Below are 18,839 nucleotides of genomic sequence, written 5' to 3'. Positions count from 1 at the left end.
CTTTTTTATATATATTTTCTTGATTTTTTACAGAGAGGAAGGGAGAGGGATAGAGAGTTAGAAACATCGATGAGAGAGAAACATCGATCAGCTGCCTCCTGCACACTTCCCACTGGGGATGTGCCTGCAACCAAGGTACATGCCCTTGACCGGAATCAAACCTGCGACCCTTGAGTCCGGAGGCCGATGCTATATCCACTGAGCCAAACCGGTTAGGGCTGCTGTTTCTTTTTTAATCATATAGGAAAAAACCCAAGAATTATAAACCAAAAATACATTAATACTGACGTTTCTATTTTGTAACTACCTTTACTGGTGTTTTCTATGTCTTTGTGTGGATTTGAGTTACTGTCTAGTAGTATCCTTCATTTCTCCCTGAGAGAGCCTCCCTTTTAGCATTCCTCATAGGGCAGGTGTACAAGCATTGAATTCTCTAGATCTTTGCTTATCTGGGAATGTCTTAATTTCTCCACTTTTAGAGGATAATTTTGCTAGATATAGAATTCTTGGTTGACAGTTTTTTTTCTGTTTTAATTATTTGAATATGTAATCTAGCACCTTCTGACCGGCATGGTTTCTGATAAGACAGCTGCTAATCTTATTGAGGGTCCCATGTGCACAATGAGTCCTTTCTCTTGTCTGCTTTTAAGAATGTCTCTTTGACTTTTTTTTTGGTAGTGTGATTATAATGTGTATCTGTGTAGATGTCTTTGAATTTATTCTACTTGGAGTTTATTGAGCTTCCTGAGTGTATAAAGTTTTTCATCATGTTTGGGGATTTTTTTAAAATTGAGGTGTTTCAGATACTCTATCTGCCCCTTCTCTCTCTCCTCTTCTGTTGGGACTCCCATTATGTCTAACACTGGCCATGTTGCCAAGGAAAATTCTCCCTTAGATTGTGGGAAGGTCAGTGGAAGAGGACAAGAGACCAGGAGGGTATTGAAGGTAGAGATGCTGTCTGGGCTCTGAGCATGAGCCCTCCTGATGCCTGCTGCCCTCTCCTCTCTTAGATTATCTTTCTACTCTGGACACTCCTCCTTTGGGATGTACTGCATGGTGTTCTTGGCGGTGAGTTGGTTTTCCTGTGCCTTGCTTGGTGTGGAACTGTGGCCAAGTCACTCCCCTTTGCTGGGCCTCAGTTTCTGCATCCATAAAACAGGGTGGGTGGAGGAGGGGATTGGTTGGGCTAAGTGGTTTGTTCATAAAAACTGGAGGCCCTGGGCCTTCTGTACTCTTGGCCTCGGGCTACCATCTGTGCATTGGCCGTGGGGTGAACCTGGCAGGCTCCTGAGCTCATGGCTGCCCTCTGCACCCCCAGCTCTATGTGCAGGCGCGGCTCTGCTGGAAGTGGGCACGGCTGCTGCGGCCCACGGTGCAGTTCTTCCTGGTGGCCTTTGCCCTCTATGTGGGCTACACCCGCGTATCTGACCACAAACACCACTGGAGTGATGTCCTCGTGGGCCTCCTGCAGGGGGCACTGGTGGCCTGCCTCACTGTGAGCTCCTGGGCCCCAACATTTTTCCCTGGGACCCGCTTACCCTCTTTCTCCCTTTTATAGTCCCTAGTTCTCTACTCCCGTCTTTACCCTAAGATCCCAGACTTTCCATCCCAGGTTCTGCTTTTTTATTGCCCCCAGCACAGTTCTCATCCCCTCGTGGGTTCTACCACCCCTCACCCCCCCACTTGCTTCCCAGGGTCCCATTCCCCACCTCCCTCACTGGGTCCCGGTCCGACCCCTGCCCAGCCCACTTTTGCCTCTTTTCCTCACCCAGGTTCGCTACATCTCCGACTTCTTCAAAGCCCGGCCCCCACAGCACTGCCTGGAAGAAGGGGAGCTGGAACGGAAGCCTAGCCTGTCACTGACGCTGACCCTGGGTGAGGCTGACCGCAACCACTATGGGTACCCAGTCTCCAACTCCTGAGGCAGGAAGCCGCCCAGGCAGGGCCCCAGCTGGAACTCAGGCTGTGGGTCAGGATGTCCGCGGTGCCGGCAGGGCCCTCACCTGGGATGGCAGTGAAGTGCTCCAGGCTCCAGGTGCTCCAGGCTGGTTCCCAGAGGGGTTTCTATTAAACCCACCTCCTGTGCACTGGACAAGGGGCCTGGCCTGGTGGTGCCCGGGCTGCCCTAATGTTTGGATGGGGACCCTCCATTATGAATAGAGCTCCCTCAGTACCCCTTCTTTTGTTGGCTTAGGGAAGGGACCAAGAGATCTAGATAAATGCTGTTTTTGTAAAATGTAATGTATATGTGGATTTTTAGTAAATTAGGGCATTTGCTTGACAAATGTTATCAGCATCTCTGTTCCTCACGGCCATTCTGAGGACTGTTCCTACAGCAGGGGGAGAGCCCTCCCTTGGCAGCGGCTCAGCTGAGCTGTGTTGTGAAGTCAACAAGTGGTTTCGAAGTCAACAAGCTAAATGAAAGTCACAGCCACGCCTTTCGTCGGCCATTTCTTCCGAGGGCCCTGGTTCCTGTTAGTACCGAATGGCATTAAAAACCTACATCACGTGGGAGCTAATGTGCTCAGGTGACCGTGCAAGGAAATGTGTGCATGCATTCCCACCTGCGTATACGCACCTAAATATAAAGATTTCTATGTGGAACTGTCTGTATCTATATTAAGCTAAAGATGAATTTATACTGTTGTCTCCAGCCTGATCCATTATCACATGGATAGTGTAACCTCCCCTTGACCGGGGTCCGAACCTGCAACCTTGGTATCGGGAAGAGACCCTCTAACCCAGTGGTTCTCAACATTGGCTACACATTAAGAATCACCTGGGAATCTTTTTAAAATCCTGATTTCTGGGCCTCATCCTCCGGAAATTCTGTTTCTTTGTTGTGGGGTGGGGCCACAACATTAGTAACAAAGAAACAGAATCCAGGAGGATGAGGCCCAGAAATCAGGATTTTAAAGATTCCCAGGGGACTCTAATGTGCAGCCAAGGTCGAGAACCACTGCTCTAACCAATTGAGCTACCCAGCTAGGGTCGTCTGCGGCGTACTTGATTCATCCCTCCATTCCAGATTATATAGAGAGTGGTTTCAGGTTTGTAAACTACCCCAAGGGAAATAACTATAAAATAGAGCTCACTGTGTACATACAGTACATTTTGCTTTAGTCTATAGATTCTGTTCCTTTTCAGAGTTATGTAGGTCAGCACCTTTTGCCCCACCACCTACAGTGACTTTTCTACATTTCTCATATGGTTACATTCTTTGGCATACTCTGTATTCCATTCTGTGACACTCCCACATCCTAAATAACTTAATTTGAATAGGTTATGATTTAGTCTCTGGGCTGTAAAAAACTATGGGTTTTCATAAATGCACAATGGCTGATATCCATCACTAAAATATTCTGTGGAACATTTCAACCCTCCACACCATAGTCTACCATCGCTGTAGTTTTGTCTTTCCCAGAATGGTATAGAAATGGGGTCATATAGTGTGTGGCCTCTTCACACAGGATTCTTTTACTTGGCGATATCCATGTAAGATTCAGCCATATCCTTACATGGGTTTACATAAGAAACGTTCAAGCCTGTAGAGAATTTCTGTAAGAGATAATTTGAGCCAGAACTGGCTACAGTTGCCAGGAAGCACGCTCTCAAATGCACCTGAGAAGCACAGTTTCGCAGTGTCTCATGCCTTTGGAACTAAGGAGGGAATGGAAGGGAGATTAAATGAGCCAGGGGGTTGGAGAAAGGGGGGTGGATTCAGGATATTTAATAAGATTACGTTCTCTCTGGAGGGTAGTTATTTCAAAAGCGTGTTTCAGCTTACTTCAAAGGTGTGTTAACCAGGATGCACAAAAACAATGGCTAGGGCTTGCTTAAGGCAAAGAAAGATAAAAACCTTTTACTAGAAAAGTTATATGCCTGGGGTGTGGCTACCCACCGTGACCTTCTGAGTTAGGAATTTGCAATCAGATCTCCCGGTGGGGTTACTTTGGGTAGAACCCACTCCTTCTCCAGGTTGAGGTTCATTCCTTTCTGTTTTGAATTGTGTTCCATTGCTTGTGTAGCGGAGGGAAGTAATTTCCCTCCACTAGGTTGGCGGAGACTCCCCTGTAATAAAGACAGATTAACAGGAGAAAACCAAGTTTATCTCCCTGACACGTGAAGGATAGGAAAACTGAGTAGCTCCCTGAAGTAGCCCAAGTCATTACCTTAGATACCATCTTGAGCTAAAAACAAAAGAAAGATGTTGGGGTAGGGGGAAGCCCTTTAAGGCAGGTTGTCCAGCAGAACAGTAAACAAGGGTATGGTTGTTAACGCAGATTTAAGTCGGGGCCTTCATTGAAAATGTAGGTGGTGGGCTCAGACCAAACCTGGGTTCGGCAACCTCGGTACTTGGGTTCTGGCTAGGAAAGAATTCAGAGCCAAGACCCAAACTGTAAGAGAACGTTTATTTGGGAAATCACAGAGGGAGAAGAAGTCATTCCCAGAAGAAATGGGCTTAGGAAATAAGTTCTAGAGGTAAAGGAAGGGTCCTTGGAGCGTGGGAGTGAGGAAGCTAACGGTAACGAGCCTGGAACAGGGAGGGGGAAGGGGAAGGCGGGTGTGTGCTCCTGGGAGGGAGAGCGCACTGGATCCGCTGCTGAGGGTTTTAGGGGTGCTTTCCAGGTGTGGCCATTCAGGACTGTGCTCTCCACTGATTGGCTGGCAGGCACCAGGGCAGGAGGTCACTATTCAATGCAGCTGGGCCTGAGGGCAGCCTTGGCGGGTTTGTTGCTTACCTGGGCTGGAGCTGAGATACAACATTTCCCCAGGCAGGAAAGGATAGTTTTGAGTGCGTTTTGGTGTTTGTTGTAAAGTTTGTGTCTACATTCATTTCATCCCATATGGTCTCCAATTAATTACACTTCATGTGTTTTTGGAGGTCATGAGATGGATGATTTTATTTAGCTAGAATTTCCCAAATTTAATGGATTCAGCTGGATTGCCCCAAGGGGGCGTGGCCTCCACTGAACTGTGAGCTGCCCAGCTGGCCAGCTGAGCCCACGTTGAAGACCCCACTGGCGCATGCGCGTGCTGACCCCTACATGCCTTCTCCCCCCAGCAAGCTGAGCTCCATCTCAGGACGCACAGGAGACCCCACCAGACCTTCCGGACAATGTGGGGGGACAGTGTGAGCCGTGTCTGTGCAGAGGACGCTGGTTTACCTCAGCACCCGCCCTGGAGGCTCTGCTATGAGAGGAGAGTTGTTTATTTTTTCTTTCGTTTTTTTGTTGTTTTATTTTGTTTTTTTTTCTGTGTGGTGTAACCAGTGTGTTGCTTTTTTGTTGTTTTGTGTGTGGCTGTCCGTTGTTACCACCGCCATTTATGAAGGTTCATTTCTCTGTTCTCTGTTCTGCTCCCATTGGCCCGTGTCTGTTTTTATGCCAATACCAACCTGTTTTGGTGATGATCGCTTTGTAATGTAGCTTGGAGTCAGGGATCCTGATGCCTCCAGTGTTCTTTTTCAAGATTGCTTTGGCTGTTTGTGGTTTCAAAAAATGTTAGGAATGTTTGTTCTATTTCTGTGAAAATGCCATTGGAATTTAATCATCAGGATTGCCGTAAATCTGAGGATCCCTGTGGGTAATAAGGGCATTTTAACGATATTAATTCTTCTCATCCATGAGCACGGGATATCTTTTTATTCATTTGTGTCTTCCGTTTCTTTCATCAGTGTCTTGCAGTTTTCAGTGTATGAGTCTTTTGCCTCCTTAGCCAAATTTATTTCTAGTTATTTTGTTCTTTTTAATACAGTTGTAAGTGGGATTATTTTTTTATTTTCTCTTTCTGGTGGTCCATTATCAGTGTATAGAAACACAACTGATTTGGGTATGTTGGTTTTATATTCTGCAAATGTACTGGATTTTGGATTCTGCAAACAAACAGCTTTTTGGATGTGGAGTGAGTGATGTGGAAAATTGGAATTAAAAAATTCTGCTGTGCCTACCACATCCCAGGGCACCTGTGATACCCAAGGCATAGTGGCTACTAATATAATCTTCCCATAATGCCTCTCCCTGCCATGGGGACTGCTCCATGGGCGATTAGCTTCACCACGTGGGTGAACTGGGTCTGCGTAGGACTTGGCCTCTGTAACAAACCTGGCTCTTCTCTGTGTCTCTGGCTCGGTATTGACACAGGTGTTTTGAATATTGATTTACTTTCCAGTAATTTTAAAAGTCTAGAAAAGGCCCTGGCCAGGAGGCTCAATTAGTTGGAGCGTTGTTCTGTACACCAAAAGATTGTGTGTTCAATTCTGGTCAGGAGGCAACCAATTGCTCTCTCTTCCCCCGTCTCTCTCCCCCCCTCTCTCCCCCTCTCTCTCCTGTTTAAAAAAACCCCACAGCCCTAACTGGTTTGGCTCAGTGGATACAGTGGATAGAGCGTCGGCCTGCAGACTGAAAGGTCCCAGGTTTGATTCCGGTCAAGGGCAGGTACCTTGGTTGCGGGCACATCCCCAGTAGGAGGGGTGCAGGAAGCAGCTGATCGATGCTTCTCTCTCATCGATGTTTCTAACTCTCTATCCCTCTCTCTGTTTCAGTAGCAGCACAGACATGCACTCCTCTCTGCACTCAGATTCCGCAGCCGTCATGGCTTCGCCACATTTGCCATTTCGCATGAAGCACTGCAGTGTGTTCTATGCAGAGTAAGTGCACTGTCCCAGAAGATCGTGTTGGTTTCCACGTTGTAATCTCGTCCATGGTCCCACGTCAGCTTTCACCGCCTGTCCCAGCGGTGTGAAAGGTCTTTTTCCATTTGAGACCATCCTGTTCTTCTGGTCTGTTACCGAGACTTACCCTCATTTTCACAACCCTGATGGAGTTAAAGTTCATAGATGACTCTGACCTGGGTGCCTGTTTCTGCCCAGCTTCCTTCACTTCGGATGGATGTTTCTTTCAGTGTTGTAACATGTGTCAGTACTTCATTTTTTTTCATTGTGATTTATTATATGCAACTTGACATTTACAGCTTAAACCATTTGAAGTATAGAGTTCTATGGCATTAACTGCATTTACATTGTGTGCAGCTATCAACACCATCCATCTTCAGAACTTTATTTTCCTCAAGTGGAATTGTATCCATTAAACACTAACTTCCTATTCTCCTTTTCCCCCTATTCCCTGACTACATTCTACTTTCTCTGAATTTGATTTCTGCAGGTGCCTCCTATAAGTGGAATCATTTAATATTTGTCTTTCTGTGACTGTCTTATTTCACTTAGCATGATGACCTCAGGGTTGATCCATGTTGTAGCCGGAGTCAGAATTTCCTCAGTTTTTAGGCCGAATAATATCTCACTGTGTATATATCACATTGTGTTTGTCCATTCATTCATTGATGGACACTTGGGTTGCTGCCACCCCTGGCTACTGTGAATCGTGCTGCTATGAATATGGGTGCACAAATGTCTGTTCAAGTCCCTGCTTTCAGATCTTTTGGGTATGTACCCTGAATTAGAATTGCTGGATTACACATTAATTCCGTGTTTAAGTTTTTGAGGAACTGCCAGTGGAGTTGTTGAACTATTTGGTAATTCTTTTGAGGAAACACCAAACTATTGTACACAAAGTAAAATGGCCGCACCATTTTACATTTGCACAAGCAATGTCTAAGGGTTCGAATTTCTCTATGTCATTGTTAACAATTATTATTTGTGGTTTTCTAGATTATAGCCATTCTAGTGAGTGTGAAGGGTTACCATTGTGGGTTTAATTTGCATTTCCATCACGACTAAGGATTTATAACGTCTTTTCCTGTGCTTGTTGGCCATTTGTGTGTCTTCTCGGGAGAAGGGTCTATCCGAGTCCATTTTAAAGATTTAGTTGATGAGTTGTACAGGACCTTGTGTGTTCCGGATAACAGTTATCAGAGATACAATGTGCAACTATTTTGTTCCATTCTGTGGGCTGTCGATTCACTCTCTAGATAGCTTCTTTTGATGCACAAAAGGTTTTAATTGTGAGGAAATCTCATCTATTTTTTTCTTTCATTGCCTGTGCTTTTTGTAAGATCCAAGGTCATGAAGATTCATGTTTTCTTTGAGAGTTTATTTTACCTACTACATTTAAACCTTTTATATATTTTGAGTTAATTTCTGTATGTGCTGTGAGGTAAGGGTCCAGTTTCATTGCTCTGCTGGTGAATAGTCAGCACCATTTGTTGAAAAGACCTTTCTTGACCCAATCTGATGATGTCTGCCCCTGTCAAACATCAGATGTCTGTGGACGGATGGGCTTATTTCTGGGCTCTCATTTCAGTTCTCTTCATTTATATGTATAGTCATGTGTCACATAATCACATTTTGGTCAACGACAGACCACATGTACAATCATGATCCCATAATATGATAATGGAGCTGAAAAATTCCTATGGTCTAGTGATGATGCAGCTATCCTCATGTATTTGTGGTGCTTCTGGTGTGAACACACCTACTGACAGTCATATAAAAGTGTAGCACATATAATTAAGTACAGCACATAATACTTGATAATGATAATAAATGACCATGTTATTGGTTAATGTATTTACTATACAATACTTTTATCATTATTTTAGTGTCCTCTTTCTACTTAAAAAGTTTCCTGTGCAACATTATGCTGTGTGACACCAACACCAGCCTCGTACATCTCATTTCTACTGTCTCTTTTTAAAATTTATATTTTTAAATTAAAGTAAAATTATTTTTATTTAAAAATGTATACATTAAAATTAAAATGACATTTGACAATTTCTAATTTACTGGTTTATGTTACAATGTAGTGTTGAACTTTAATTTTCCTTATGTAAATATTTAAATTTTAAATCTTTTTTATTATTGTGGTAAGGTACATAATATGAAGTTTACCATTTTAATCATTTCCAACTATACAGTTCAGTGGCTTTGAGCACGTACATATTTTTGTGCAACAATCACCATCATTCATCTCCAGAACTTTTGACCTCCCACACTGTAGCCATTAAACAACTCCCCTTTCTCCCTCCCTCTACCTTCTGGCAACCACTATCCTACTTTCTATCTGTATGAATGTGACAATTCTCAGTACGCCATACAGTATTTGTCCTTTTTCACTGTTTTCCCCACACTTAGCATAATGTCTTTGAGGTTCATTCATATTGCAGCATATTGGAATTTACTTCCCTTTTTAAGGCTGAATAGTATTCCATTGTGTCTTTATACCACATTTACAAATTCTAAGTCTTTATGCTTTGTCTCTCAAATTAGATTGTAAACTTCATAAGAATAGACACTCCATATTGTTAATATTTTTAGCCCATAATATAATATTCAATGTTTTATAAATGGTAATAGACAAACCAATTGGAAGTAATCTGATAAATTAGGAATACTATTATTATTCTCTCAGTATTCTTTTTTCACAGAGGAGAAAACTGAATCTTGGGCAGTCTAAGTTTTTTTAAAATCATTTTTTTATTTTTCAGTTACAGTTGACATACAGTATTATTATATGAGTTTCAGGTATACACCCAGTGACTAGACAATATATTACTAAGTGGTCATCCCAATAAATCTTGTACCCATCTGACATCATACATACTTATTAGAATATTGACTATATTCTCAATGCTTTACATCCTCATGACTATTCTGTAACCAATCTGTATTTCTTAATCCCTTCACCTTTTTTATCCTTTCCCCAACTCCCTCCCATCTGGCAACTGTCAAAATGTTCCCTGTATCTATGGAGTCTGTTTCTGTTCTGCTAGTTTATTTTGTTTTTAGATTCCATAGTTGATAGATATTTATTGCCATTTTATTGTTCATCATTTTTATAGATTTTCCACTTTCTTCTTAAAGAAGACCCTTCAGCATTTCATGTAATACTAATTTGGTGGTGATGAACTCCTTTAGCTTTTTCTTGTCTAGGAAGCTCTTTATCTATCCTTAGATTCTAAATGATAGCTTCGCTGGGTAGAGTAATCTTGGTTGTAGGTTCTTGCTATTCATCACTTTGAATATTTATTGCCACTCCCTGTGGCCTGCAGAGTTTCTGTTGAGAAATCAGCTGACAGTCATATGGGCACTCCCTTGTAGGTAACTAACTGCTTTTAAGATTCTTTGTTTTTAACCCTTTGCATTTTAATTATGATGTATCTTGGTGTGTGCCTCTTTGGGTTCATCTTGTTTGGGACTCTGAACTTCCTGGACTTGTATGTCTATTTCCTTCACCAGGTTAGGGAAGTTTTCTGTCATTTTTTTCAAATAGGTTTTCAACTTCTTGCTCTCCCTCTTCTCCTTTCTGCAATCCCATGATGCAAATGTTGGTTCACTTGAAGTTGTCCCAGAGGCTCCTGATACTCATTTTTTATTTTGGATTCTTTTTTTTTTTTGCTCTTCTGATTGGGTGTTTTTGCTTCCTTATATTCCAAATGACTGATTTGATTATTAGCTTCATCTACTGTACTGTTGATTCCCTATAGATTATTCTTCATTTCAGTTAGGGCAGCGGTTCTCAACCTGTGGGTCGCGACCCCTTTGGGGGTCGAACGACCCTTTCACAGGGGTCGCCTAAGACCATCGGAAAACACATATATAATTACATATTGTTTTTGTGATTAATCACTATGCTTTAATTATGTTCAATATGTAACAATGAAATTGGGGGTCACCACAATATGAGGAACTGTATTAAAGGGTCGCGGCATTAGGAAGGTTGAGAACCACTGAGTAGGGTATGTTTCACTTCTGACTGGTCCTTTTTTATGCTGTTGAAGCTCTCACTAAGTTCATTGAGTGTCCTTATAACCAGCATTTTGAACTCTGCATCTTTTTCTGGAGTTTTGTTTTTTTCTTTAGGACATGTTTCTTTGTCCCCTCATTTTGGCAGCTTCCCTGTGTTTGCTTCTGTGTATTAGGTAGAGCTGCTGTGTCTCCGGGGCTTGGTAGAGTGCCCTAATGTAGTAGGTGTTCTGTAGGGTCCAGTGGCACAGCCTCCATGATCACCCAAGCTGGGCACTTGAGGTGTATCTCCCCACCTCTCCCCCAACCCCCTGTGGGCTGTGTACACCTTCCTGTTGTAGTTGAGCCTTGATTACTGTTGGCACGTCAGTGGGAGGGATTTATCCCCCAGGCTGATCAGCAGCAAGGACTGGCCACTACCACCAACCACCATGGAGGATCAGCTGTGCAGCGGCCCTCCCCACAGAGTAGGACTTAATTCAGCAGGGCTCTGATGTCTGCTGAGTCCACCCCTTGAGTGTATCATTTGTGGAGGTGGTTGGATGTTGCTGTAATGTGGCCTGAAGCTGTCTACGAGGTGCCCTGGTTCTGGGGCTTCCCAGGAGGTGCCAGCCAAGATCAGCCACCACTATTGTCCTGCCTGGGGCCCCCTGGCATGAGCTACAAAGTGATCTGAAGATGGCTGCTACTTGTGTTGGGCTTGGAGATGCCCAAGTGAGGCCAAGCTGCTAACCGAGGCTGGCTGTGGCTAGTGCCTGGTCTGGGGCCACTTAGGTCTGGGGCCACTTAGCGAGAGGTATGGTGCAAGCCATTTGTATTGAAAAACTACTGGATGGGCCTGCTATTTGGTGGGGCAGGGTCTCAGGGAATCACCATGGTGGGGGCACACCGTGTGAGCCAGGTCAATGGAGACTCTGATATGGTGCCCACCTGCTGCTCTTTGGGGCAATTGTCTCAGAAAAGGAACAATAGCCTCTGCCAGCACTTTTGTCTGGCAGAAAGTTGCCCCTCCCAAGCTCTCAATTTGATGCCAGACAATTCTGTTTCTTCCTCTTTGTCCCTGGTTTCTTTCAAGCTGTTGCCCCAGCACGAGTCCAGAGGGAATGAGTCTAAATAAATCTGTGCATGGGCTCTTTATGAGGAACTTCCTGGGATTCCAGCAGCTCTTTGTCTTCCTCAGCTGCAACCCTGCTGGTTCTTACAGCCAGAAGTTATGGGAACTTCTCTTCCTGGTACTGGAACCCTGGCTGGGGGAGAGAGTGGGAAGCAGGGGTAGCTTGTTCTGTCTTTGTCCCTCCTACCACTCTCAATGTGGTTGGTTAAGTTTAGAAAGTTAGATTTAATGTTAGGGTTAGGTTGAGTTTAAGTATAAGGTTAAGGTTTATGTTAAGGTTAGGTTTATGAATATAGAGAGCATTAGGTATAGGGTTAGGGCTAGGATTGTGGTTAGGTATAGAGTCAGGGTTAGAATTAGTTTAGGATTAGGATTGGTTTAAGATTAGGTATAGGGTAAGGTTTAAAGTTAGGATCAGGTTTAGGGTTGAAATTAGGTATAGGGTTAAGGTTAGGGTTAAAGTTATGGGTGCAGTTTGGATTAGCATTAGGGTTAATCTTAGGGTTAGATATGTTAGATTTGGGGTTGAAGTAAGGTATGAGATTAGAGTTATTGTTAGGATTGTGGAAAGTGTTAGGTATAAGGAAGGGTTAGGTTGAGGTTAGGTAAGGGTTTAGGGGTAGAGCTGGAATTGAGGTTAGTGTTAGAGTTGGGGTTAAAGTTAGGATTAGGTTTGAGGTCAGGCATAAATTAAATTAGTGGTAGAGATTATTTTAGGTATGACTAGGATTAGGTTTATGGAGACAGTTAGGTATTGGCTTAGTGTTATTGTTAAAATTAGGGTTAGGGTTGAGATTGAGTTAGGTACAGGGTTAGAAATATTACTCCTAGTGTTAGGTTTAGGGTTAAGGTAGGCTTGGGGTTAGATGTAGGCATAAGGTCAGGGTTCGGGTTTGGTTTAGGGTTATGCTTAGGGTTATGATTATAAAGATGGTTAGGTATATGGTTATGCTTAGGGTTAGGGATATGGTTTATGTTAGGTGCAGGATTAGGGTTAAAGTTAGGGTTAAGGATGAGGTTAATTATTGGGTTATGGCAGGGTTAGAGTTGGGGATATGATTTAGGTTAGGTTTAGGGTAAGGATTGAGTTAATAGGGTTGTGAGTTTTAGAGTTAGGATTGAGATTAGATATAAGTTTAGGGTTAGAGTTAGAATTGAGGTTAAAGTTAGGTTTAAAGTTAGGGTTTTGTTTGAAGTTGGTATTGGGTTTGGGTTTAGATTAGTGGTAGAGGTTAGTTTAGGGTTTGGGTTATAGTTAGGATTAGTGTTATGGAGATGGTTAGGTATAAATTTAGGGTTAGGACTAGGTTTAGTGTTAGGGTTGAAGTTAGGTAAAGGGTAGTGCTAAGGCTAGGGTTATAATTAGTGTTTAGGGTTAGGAGAGAATTGTGTATAAGTTTAGGGTTAAATTTTGGTTTTGGGTTGAAATTATATATATGGTTTACCTTATGATTAGAGGTAGGGTTAGGAGTAAGTTTATGGTTAGGTATAGGTTTAAGGTTAGGTTTAGGTTTCAGGATAGGCATAGGGTTAGGTTTTAGGTTATTTTAGAGATTAGGTTAGGGTTTATGTTAGTGTTGGGATTAGGGTTTAGGAGAGGAGTAGGTTTAGGGTTAAGGTTGGGTAAAGTTTAGGTATATAATTAGGGTTAGTTTTAGCGTTAAGGTTGCAGTAAGCCATAGACTTACGGATAGGTTTAGTTTTAGGATTAGGTTTAAGGTTATTTTTGAGTTTAATTTTATGCTTAGAGTTAGGGATAAGGTTAGCTTTAGGAGTTAGGTATAGGGTTAAGGTTAAAGTAGGTTTTGATTTAGGTTTGAGGTTAGCTATAGGTTTAGGGTTAGTATAGAGATAAGATGAGGGTAGAGATTATGTATAAAATTAGGTTTAAGATTAGTGTTAGGTTTAGGATTAAGTTTGAATTTAGGATTAGGCTGAGGATTAAAATTAGGGTTAGTTTTAGGTTTGATATAGGGTTAAATTTAGTGTTAGGTTGAAAATTAAGGGTAGGGTTAGGTTTAGGGTAAGGGTTAGAATTAGGGTTCATGTTAGATACAGGTTTAGGCCTTGGGTTAGATTAAGATTATGGTTAGGTTTGAGGTTATATATTTAGGTTTAGGGTTAGTTAGCATTTGGTTTGGGGTTAGGATTAGATTTATGTTTATGGTATAAGGCTAAGGGTTAGAGTTAGTTTTGGAGTTGAGATTAGGTGTATGGTTAAGATTAAGGTTAGGATTAGGTATAGACTTGGGCATAATATTAGGATTAAAGTTAGCATTAGGGTTGAGGTTTAAATTAAGGTAGGGTTAGGGTTAACAATAGGGTTAGGGTTTATGTTAAAATTAGGTTTGAATGTTAGGGTTATGGTTAGTGTTGAGATTAGGTGTAGGGTTAGGATAAGGATTAGGATTAGGTTTGAGATTAGGTTTAGGGTTAGTATTAGGTTAAGAGTAGTATATGGTTAGGGATAGGGTTCCAATTGGATATAACATTAAACAGAGTTAAGATTAAGTTTAGTGTTGAATTTTGGTATAGGTTTAGGGTTAGGTTTGATGTTAGGATTAGTGCTAAATTAAGATTAGGATTGAAATTAGTACAGTGGGGCCTTGACTTACGAGTGTCCCAACTAACGAGTTTTTCGAGATACGAGCCGTCTCTCGGCCGATTTTTTGCTTTGAGTTGCGAGCTAAAATTCGGGTTACGAGCCAGCTTCAGATACCCCACCGCTAGTTGGCGCAGCGAACATCACAGAGAATGCCACATCAGCCCAGCATCATGTGTCTCACTTGTTCACTTTTCTTTTGACATACGAGTAATTTGAGTTACGAGCTCCGTCATGGAACAAATTAAACTCGTAAGTCAAGGCCCCACTGTATATGTCTTTGGGTTAGGGTTGGTTTTGAGATTAGAATTTGGTCTGGCTTCATTATTTTGGTATAGCTGCTACTTTTGATGTCAATGGCTTCTCATCTGAAGGAGTCTTTAATACCCATTATTGAGTGTCAGAGACAAGGGAAGATGTTCATTTGCAGTTAGACATCTGATAAGGTCCCTTCCAATGAGGCTGGAGAGTGGATTTTATTTGATTTTCTTAAAAACACACACAACAAAAAACAATATCTAAAGTCTGTGCCTTCTGCAACCTTTCTGTGAAAGGAAGTGATTACCAACTTGGCAGTTTCTTAAAGTGACTCTATCAAACACTGGCAATAATGTAAGATGTCTCCTTTCAATAATTTCAGCTCATAAGTTCCATCTAATTTAAGTCAGCTTAAATGCACTATAATGCATGAAGGGATGCAAAAACTGAAATTTGGGCAGCCAGGGATCATTAAAGAACCAAGTGGTTGTCTTGGGTTTCTTATAGCCCTGTTTGTTTAATTTACAATCATTGTTTACCCATACAATATACCTTAAAAGTTTTTTTTTTTAATCACTTATTTTACAATGCTTCCCATAAAATTTAACATAAAAGACAAATCTTTTGAGTGGTTCCAAGAGGTCCTTCTGCAATACTGCAATGTTACTTCTACATGTAGTATTGAGATTTTTAACCCATAAAACCTCAATTTCTAAGGAAAACTAAGACGTAAGTAATTAGCATTCTTTATATTGGACATTTTATAACCTCTAGAAACATATTTCATAGACATCAAAGTCAATGATTATAGATTTATTTTTTGTAAGACCTGGGTAAAATATTAATGATTCAAAAATTTAAAGTAACAAAAATTTAAACTAACTTTTATTTATTAAAGATTAATTTTAGATCATGTAAACTTGAAAAAGCATTTGAGCTCATTTCTGTATTTTAGAATACCCAATCCTTACTAGTGCTTGCCTTTATTTTTTTTAATATATTTTATTGATTTTTTACAGAGAGGAAGGGAGAGGGATAGAGAGTTAAAAACATCGATGAGAGAGAAACATCAATCAGCTGCCTCCTGCACATTCCCCACTGGGGATGTGGCCGAAACCAAGGTACATGCCCTTGACTGGAATCGAACCTGGGACCCTTGAGTCCGCAGGCCAATCCTCTATCCACTGAGCCAAACCAGTTAGGGCTAGTACTTGCCTTTAAATTAATTTTAACAATACCATCTGGAGGTAGAAAATTAGCTTACATTTAAACATACATATATAAATAGACACAAAGAGAGAACAGTTGGGTCAAAATTTTGGGAGGCATTTTATTTTACATATATATACACACACACACAACACACACACACTAGAGGCCCAGTGCACGAATTCGTGCATGGGGGAGGGCCGGGCCGGCCGGATCCAATTGGGGTGGATCAGGGCTGGGCCAGTTGGGGGGAGGGGCTGCAGGCGGTTGGCTGGCCAGCCCTGCCCCATATTGGGGCGGGGGGGGGGCAATCAGGGGTGGGGCCAGCCGGGGGAGGGGCTGCAGGCGGTTGGCTGGCCAGCCCTGCCCCATATTGGGGCGGGGGGGGGGCAATCAGGGGTGGGGCCAGCCGGGGGAGGGGCTGCAGGCGGTTGGCTGGCCAGCCCTGCCCCATATTGGGGCGGGGGGGGGGCAATCAGGGGTGGGGCCAGCCGGGGGAGGGGCTGCAGGCGGTTGGCTGGCCAGCCCTGCCCCATATTGGGGCGGGGGGGGGGCAATCAGGGGTGGGGCCAGCCGGGGGAGGGGCTGCAGGCGGTTGGCTGGCCAGCCCTGCCCCATATTGGGGCGGGGGGGGGGCAATCAGGGGTGGGGCCAGCCGGGGGAGGGGCTGCAGGCGGTTGGCTGGCCAGCCCCACCCCTTATTGGAGTGGGAGGGGTGTGATCAGGGGCGGGGCTGGCCGGGGGAATGGGGGAGCATTTGGCCAGCCAGCCCTGCCCTTGATCGGGGTGGGAGAGTGCAATCAGGGGCAGGCTGGCCCCGATTGGGCTGGTTCGCTGGCCATAGTGGGCATCATAGCGACTGGTCATTCTGGTCATTCCGGTGTTATGGTCGCTGGTTTTTTATATATATAGATATGTATGTATGTACAGTGGGGCCTTGACTTATGAGTTTAATTCGTTCCGAGACCGAGCTTGTTAAGGAGCTCATTAACTCATATTACTCTATCGACTCAATGCAAAAAATCGGCTGAGAGACAGCTGGTATCTCAAAAAACTCGTTAGTTGGGACACTCGTAAGTCAAGGCCCCACTGTATGTATGTCCTTGACAAGTCAAATGCCAAATGACCTTCCCTCTTTTAAAATAAGGTCAGCCATCCGATATAATAAAAGGCTAATATGCAAATCAACTGAACGGCGGGACTACTGGTCGCTATGACATGCACTGACCACCAGACACTCAACGCAGCTGCCCCACCCTGGTGGTCAGTGTGCTCCCATAAGGGGAGCGCTGCTCAGCCAGAAGCCGGGCTCACAGCTGGCGAGTGTAGTGGCAGTGGTGGGAGCCTCTCCCGCCTCCGCGGCAGTTGGACATCCCCCAAGGGCTCCCGGACTGCGAGAGAGCGCAGGCTGGGCTGAGGGACCCCCTGGAGTGCAAGAATTTCATGCACTGGGCCTCTATAGTATTCAGTAAAGAGGCAGTGGTTAAGTGCACAGACTGTCTGGGTTCAAATCTGGGCTCTATCATTTACTAGCCAGTAACTCAGGCAAGTAACATTAAGTGTACCATACCAGTTTTCTCATCTGTAAAATGGGGATATTAATAGCACATACTTTTGAAGCTTACATTGAGTACTCAATAAGTTAATATTCATAAGGCATTCAGAAGAGTGTCCAGTATATAGAAAGAGCTATATAAGTGACTGATCATTTATTAATGTATTGAAATACTTGGCTATAAAAATATGGCGCCTACATAAAAAGAAGAAATTCACAAGAAAATAATAATCCTGTTGCTTAGTTACACTGCATCAACATATGTAAATAAAAATTACAAAAATGAATGTTAATTTATAACCAAAATGGAAGACTTGAATACACATCTATTACTAAATATAAATAAGTTTGAGGAAAAAACTTTGAATGTGCATACTAATTTATATAAAAAAATTAGCTTGAGTTAATGGGCATCCTATATAATAAAAGGCTAATATGCAAATAGACTGAATGGTGGAACCGAACAACCAGTTGATATGATGTGCACTGACCACCATGGGGAGTGCACAGAACATGGCGGGCGTCGGCTGCGGTGGGATGGTGGAGCAGGAGAGCAGGGGTGCCAGACCAAGGTGGGACACCGGTCACTGTCATCAGGGCAAGCCTCTGGTGGTTACTGAGAATTCTTTGCTCCCGTGCGCTGTGGTCCCACCCGGCGCTTGCACCCACTGCCAGCGACGGCCCCGCTTGTACCCACTGCGGGTGCTGGAGCTGTTGTTCGCATCCACTGCCAGTGCCCGGTGCTGGTCCCAATTGCTTGGCACCATCAGCGGGAGCAAGCAGCTGCCAGCCCTGATCGCTTCTCCAACTCCCTCTGCTCCTGAGGGGCGATCGGGGCAGCAACTGCTGCTCACACCCGTTTACAGCGTTGGCCCCGCTTGCACCCGCTACTGGTGCTGGCCACAATTGTGCCTTCAGCGGGTGGGAGTGGCAGCAGCGGGAGTGGGGCTGCAGGCAGACAGGTGACTGGGGGTTGCGGAGGGTGGGCCGAGACCCGCCTCTGTGCTTACTGCAGCCTCGCAGTCCACAGTTCTTTTAAAGGTGTATGAATTCGCGCACTGGGCCCCTAGTATACTCTATCTTTAAAAATTACAGAATGTACAATGTTTTTAAACAAATATGAAACATTTATAAAATTTGACTAATATATTGGTTTACCAGTAAAATATTGCATTCAGCTGGATATTAACACACCTCCTCAAAACTAAATCCCCAAAATCACTTGGGCTCTAATCACTCAGAGGTTACTTTTAATAATTTAAGGAGAAGCCTAAGAACAAGCAATCTAGAGTTGATACAGCCAATCAGAAGTTTCTGGGGAGCCCATATCATTGTGATTTTTTAAATCATCATAATCAAAATATAGCTTTTCCAATTCTAGGCTTTGAGCCCACTTTCA

General features: G+C 43.4%; 1 protein-coding gene across 3 annotated transcripts in view; it reads left to right on the top strand.

Moving 5' to 3' along the window:
* The window catches only part of PLPP2 (phospholipid phosphatase 2), a 10,379-nt gene extending 2,953 nt beyond the window's left edge, over nucleotides 1-7,426 (top strand). Inside the window, exons 3-6 of one of the 3 annotated variants that reach the window (XM_014540085.1) lie at nucleotides 1,011-1,068; nucleotides 1,319-1,495; nucleotides 1,773-1,875; nucleotides 6,548-7,426. In XM_014540085.1, the coding sequence (XP_014395571.1) occupies nucleotides 1,011-1,068; nucleotides 1,319-1,495; nucleotides 1,773-1,875; nucleotides 6,548-6,624 (415 nt within the window). In that variant the 3' untranslated portion in view covers nucleotides 6,625-7,426. Of the gene's footprint in view, nucleotides 1-1,010; nucleotides 1,069-1,318; nucleotides 1,496-1,772; nucleotides 2,605-6,544 lie in introns of those variants that run through there. The other 2 variants (XM_014540084.1, XM_005866657.2) reach the window with 2 other exon arrangements.
* Nucleotides 7,427-18,839: the final 11,413 nt, after the last annotated feature.

Source organism: Myotis brandtii, unplaced genomic scaffold, assembly GCF_000412655.1.
Source record: "Myotis brandtii unplaced genomic scaffold, ASM41265v1 scaffold236, whole genome shotgun sequence".
In the NCBI taxonomy this organism is placed as follows: Eukaryota; Metazoa; Chordata; class Mammalia; order Chiroptera; family Vespertilionidae; genus Myotis; species Myotis brandtii.
The sequence above is the reverse complement of the archived record's forward strand: the minus strand, read 5'-3'. Positions and strand labels throughout refer to the sequence as shown.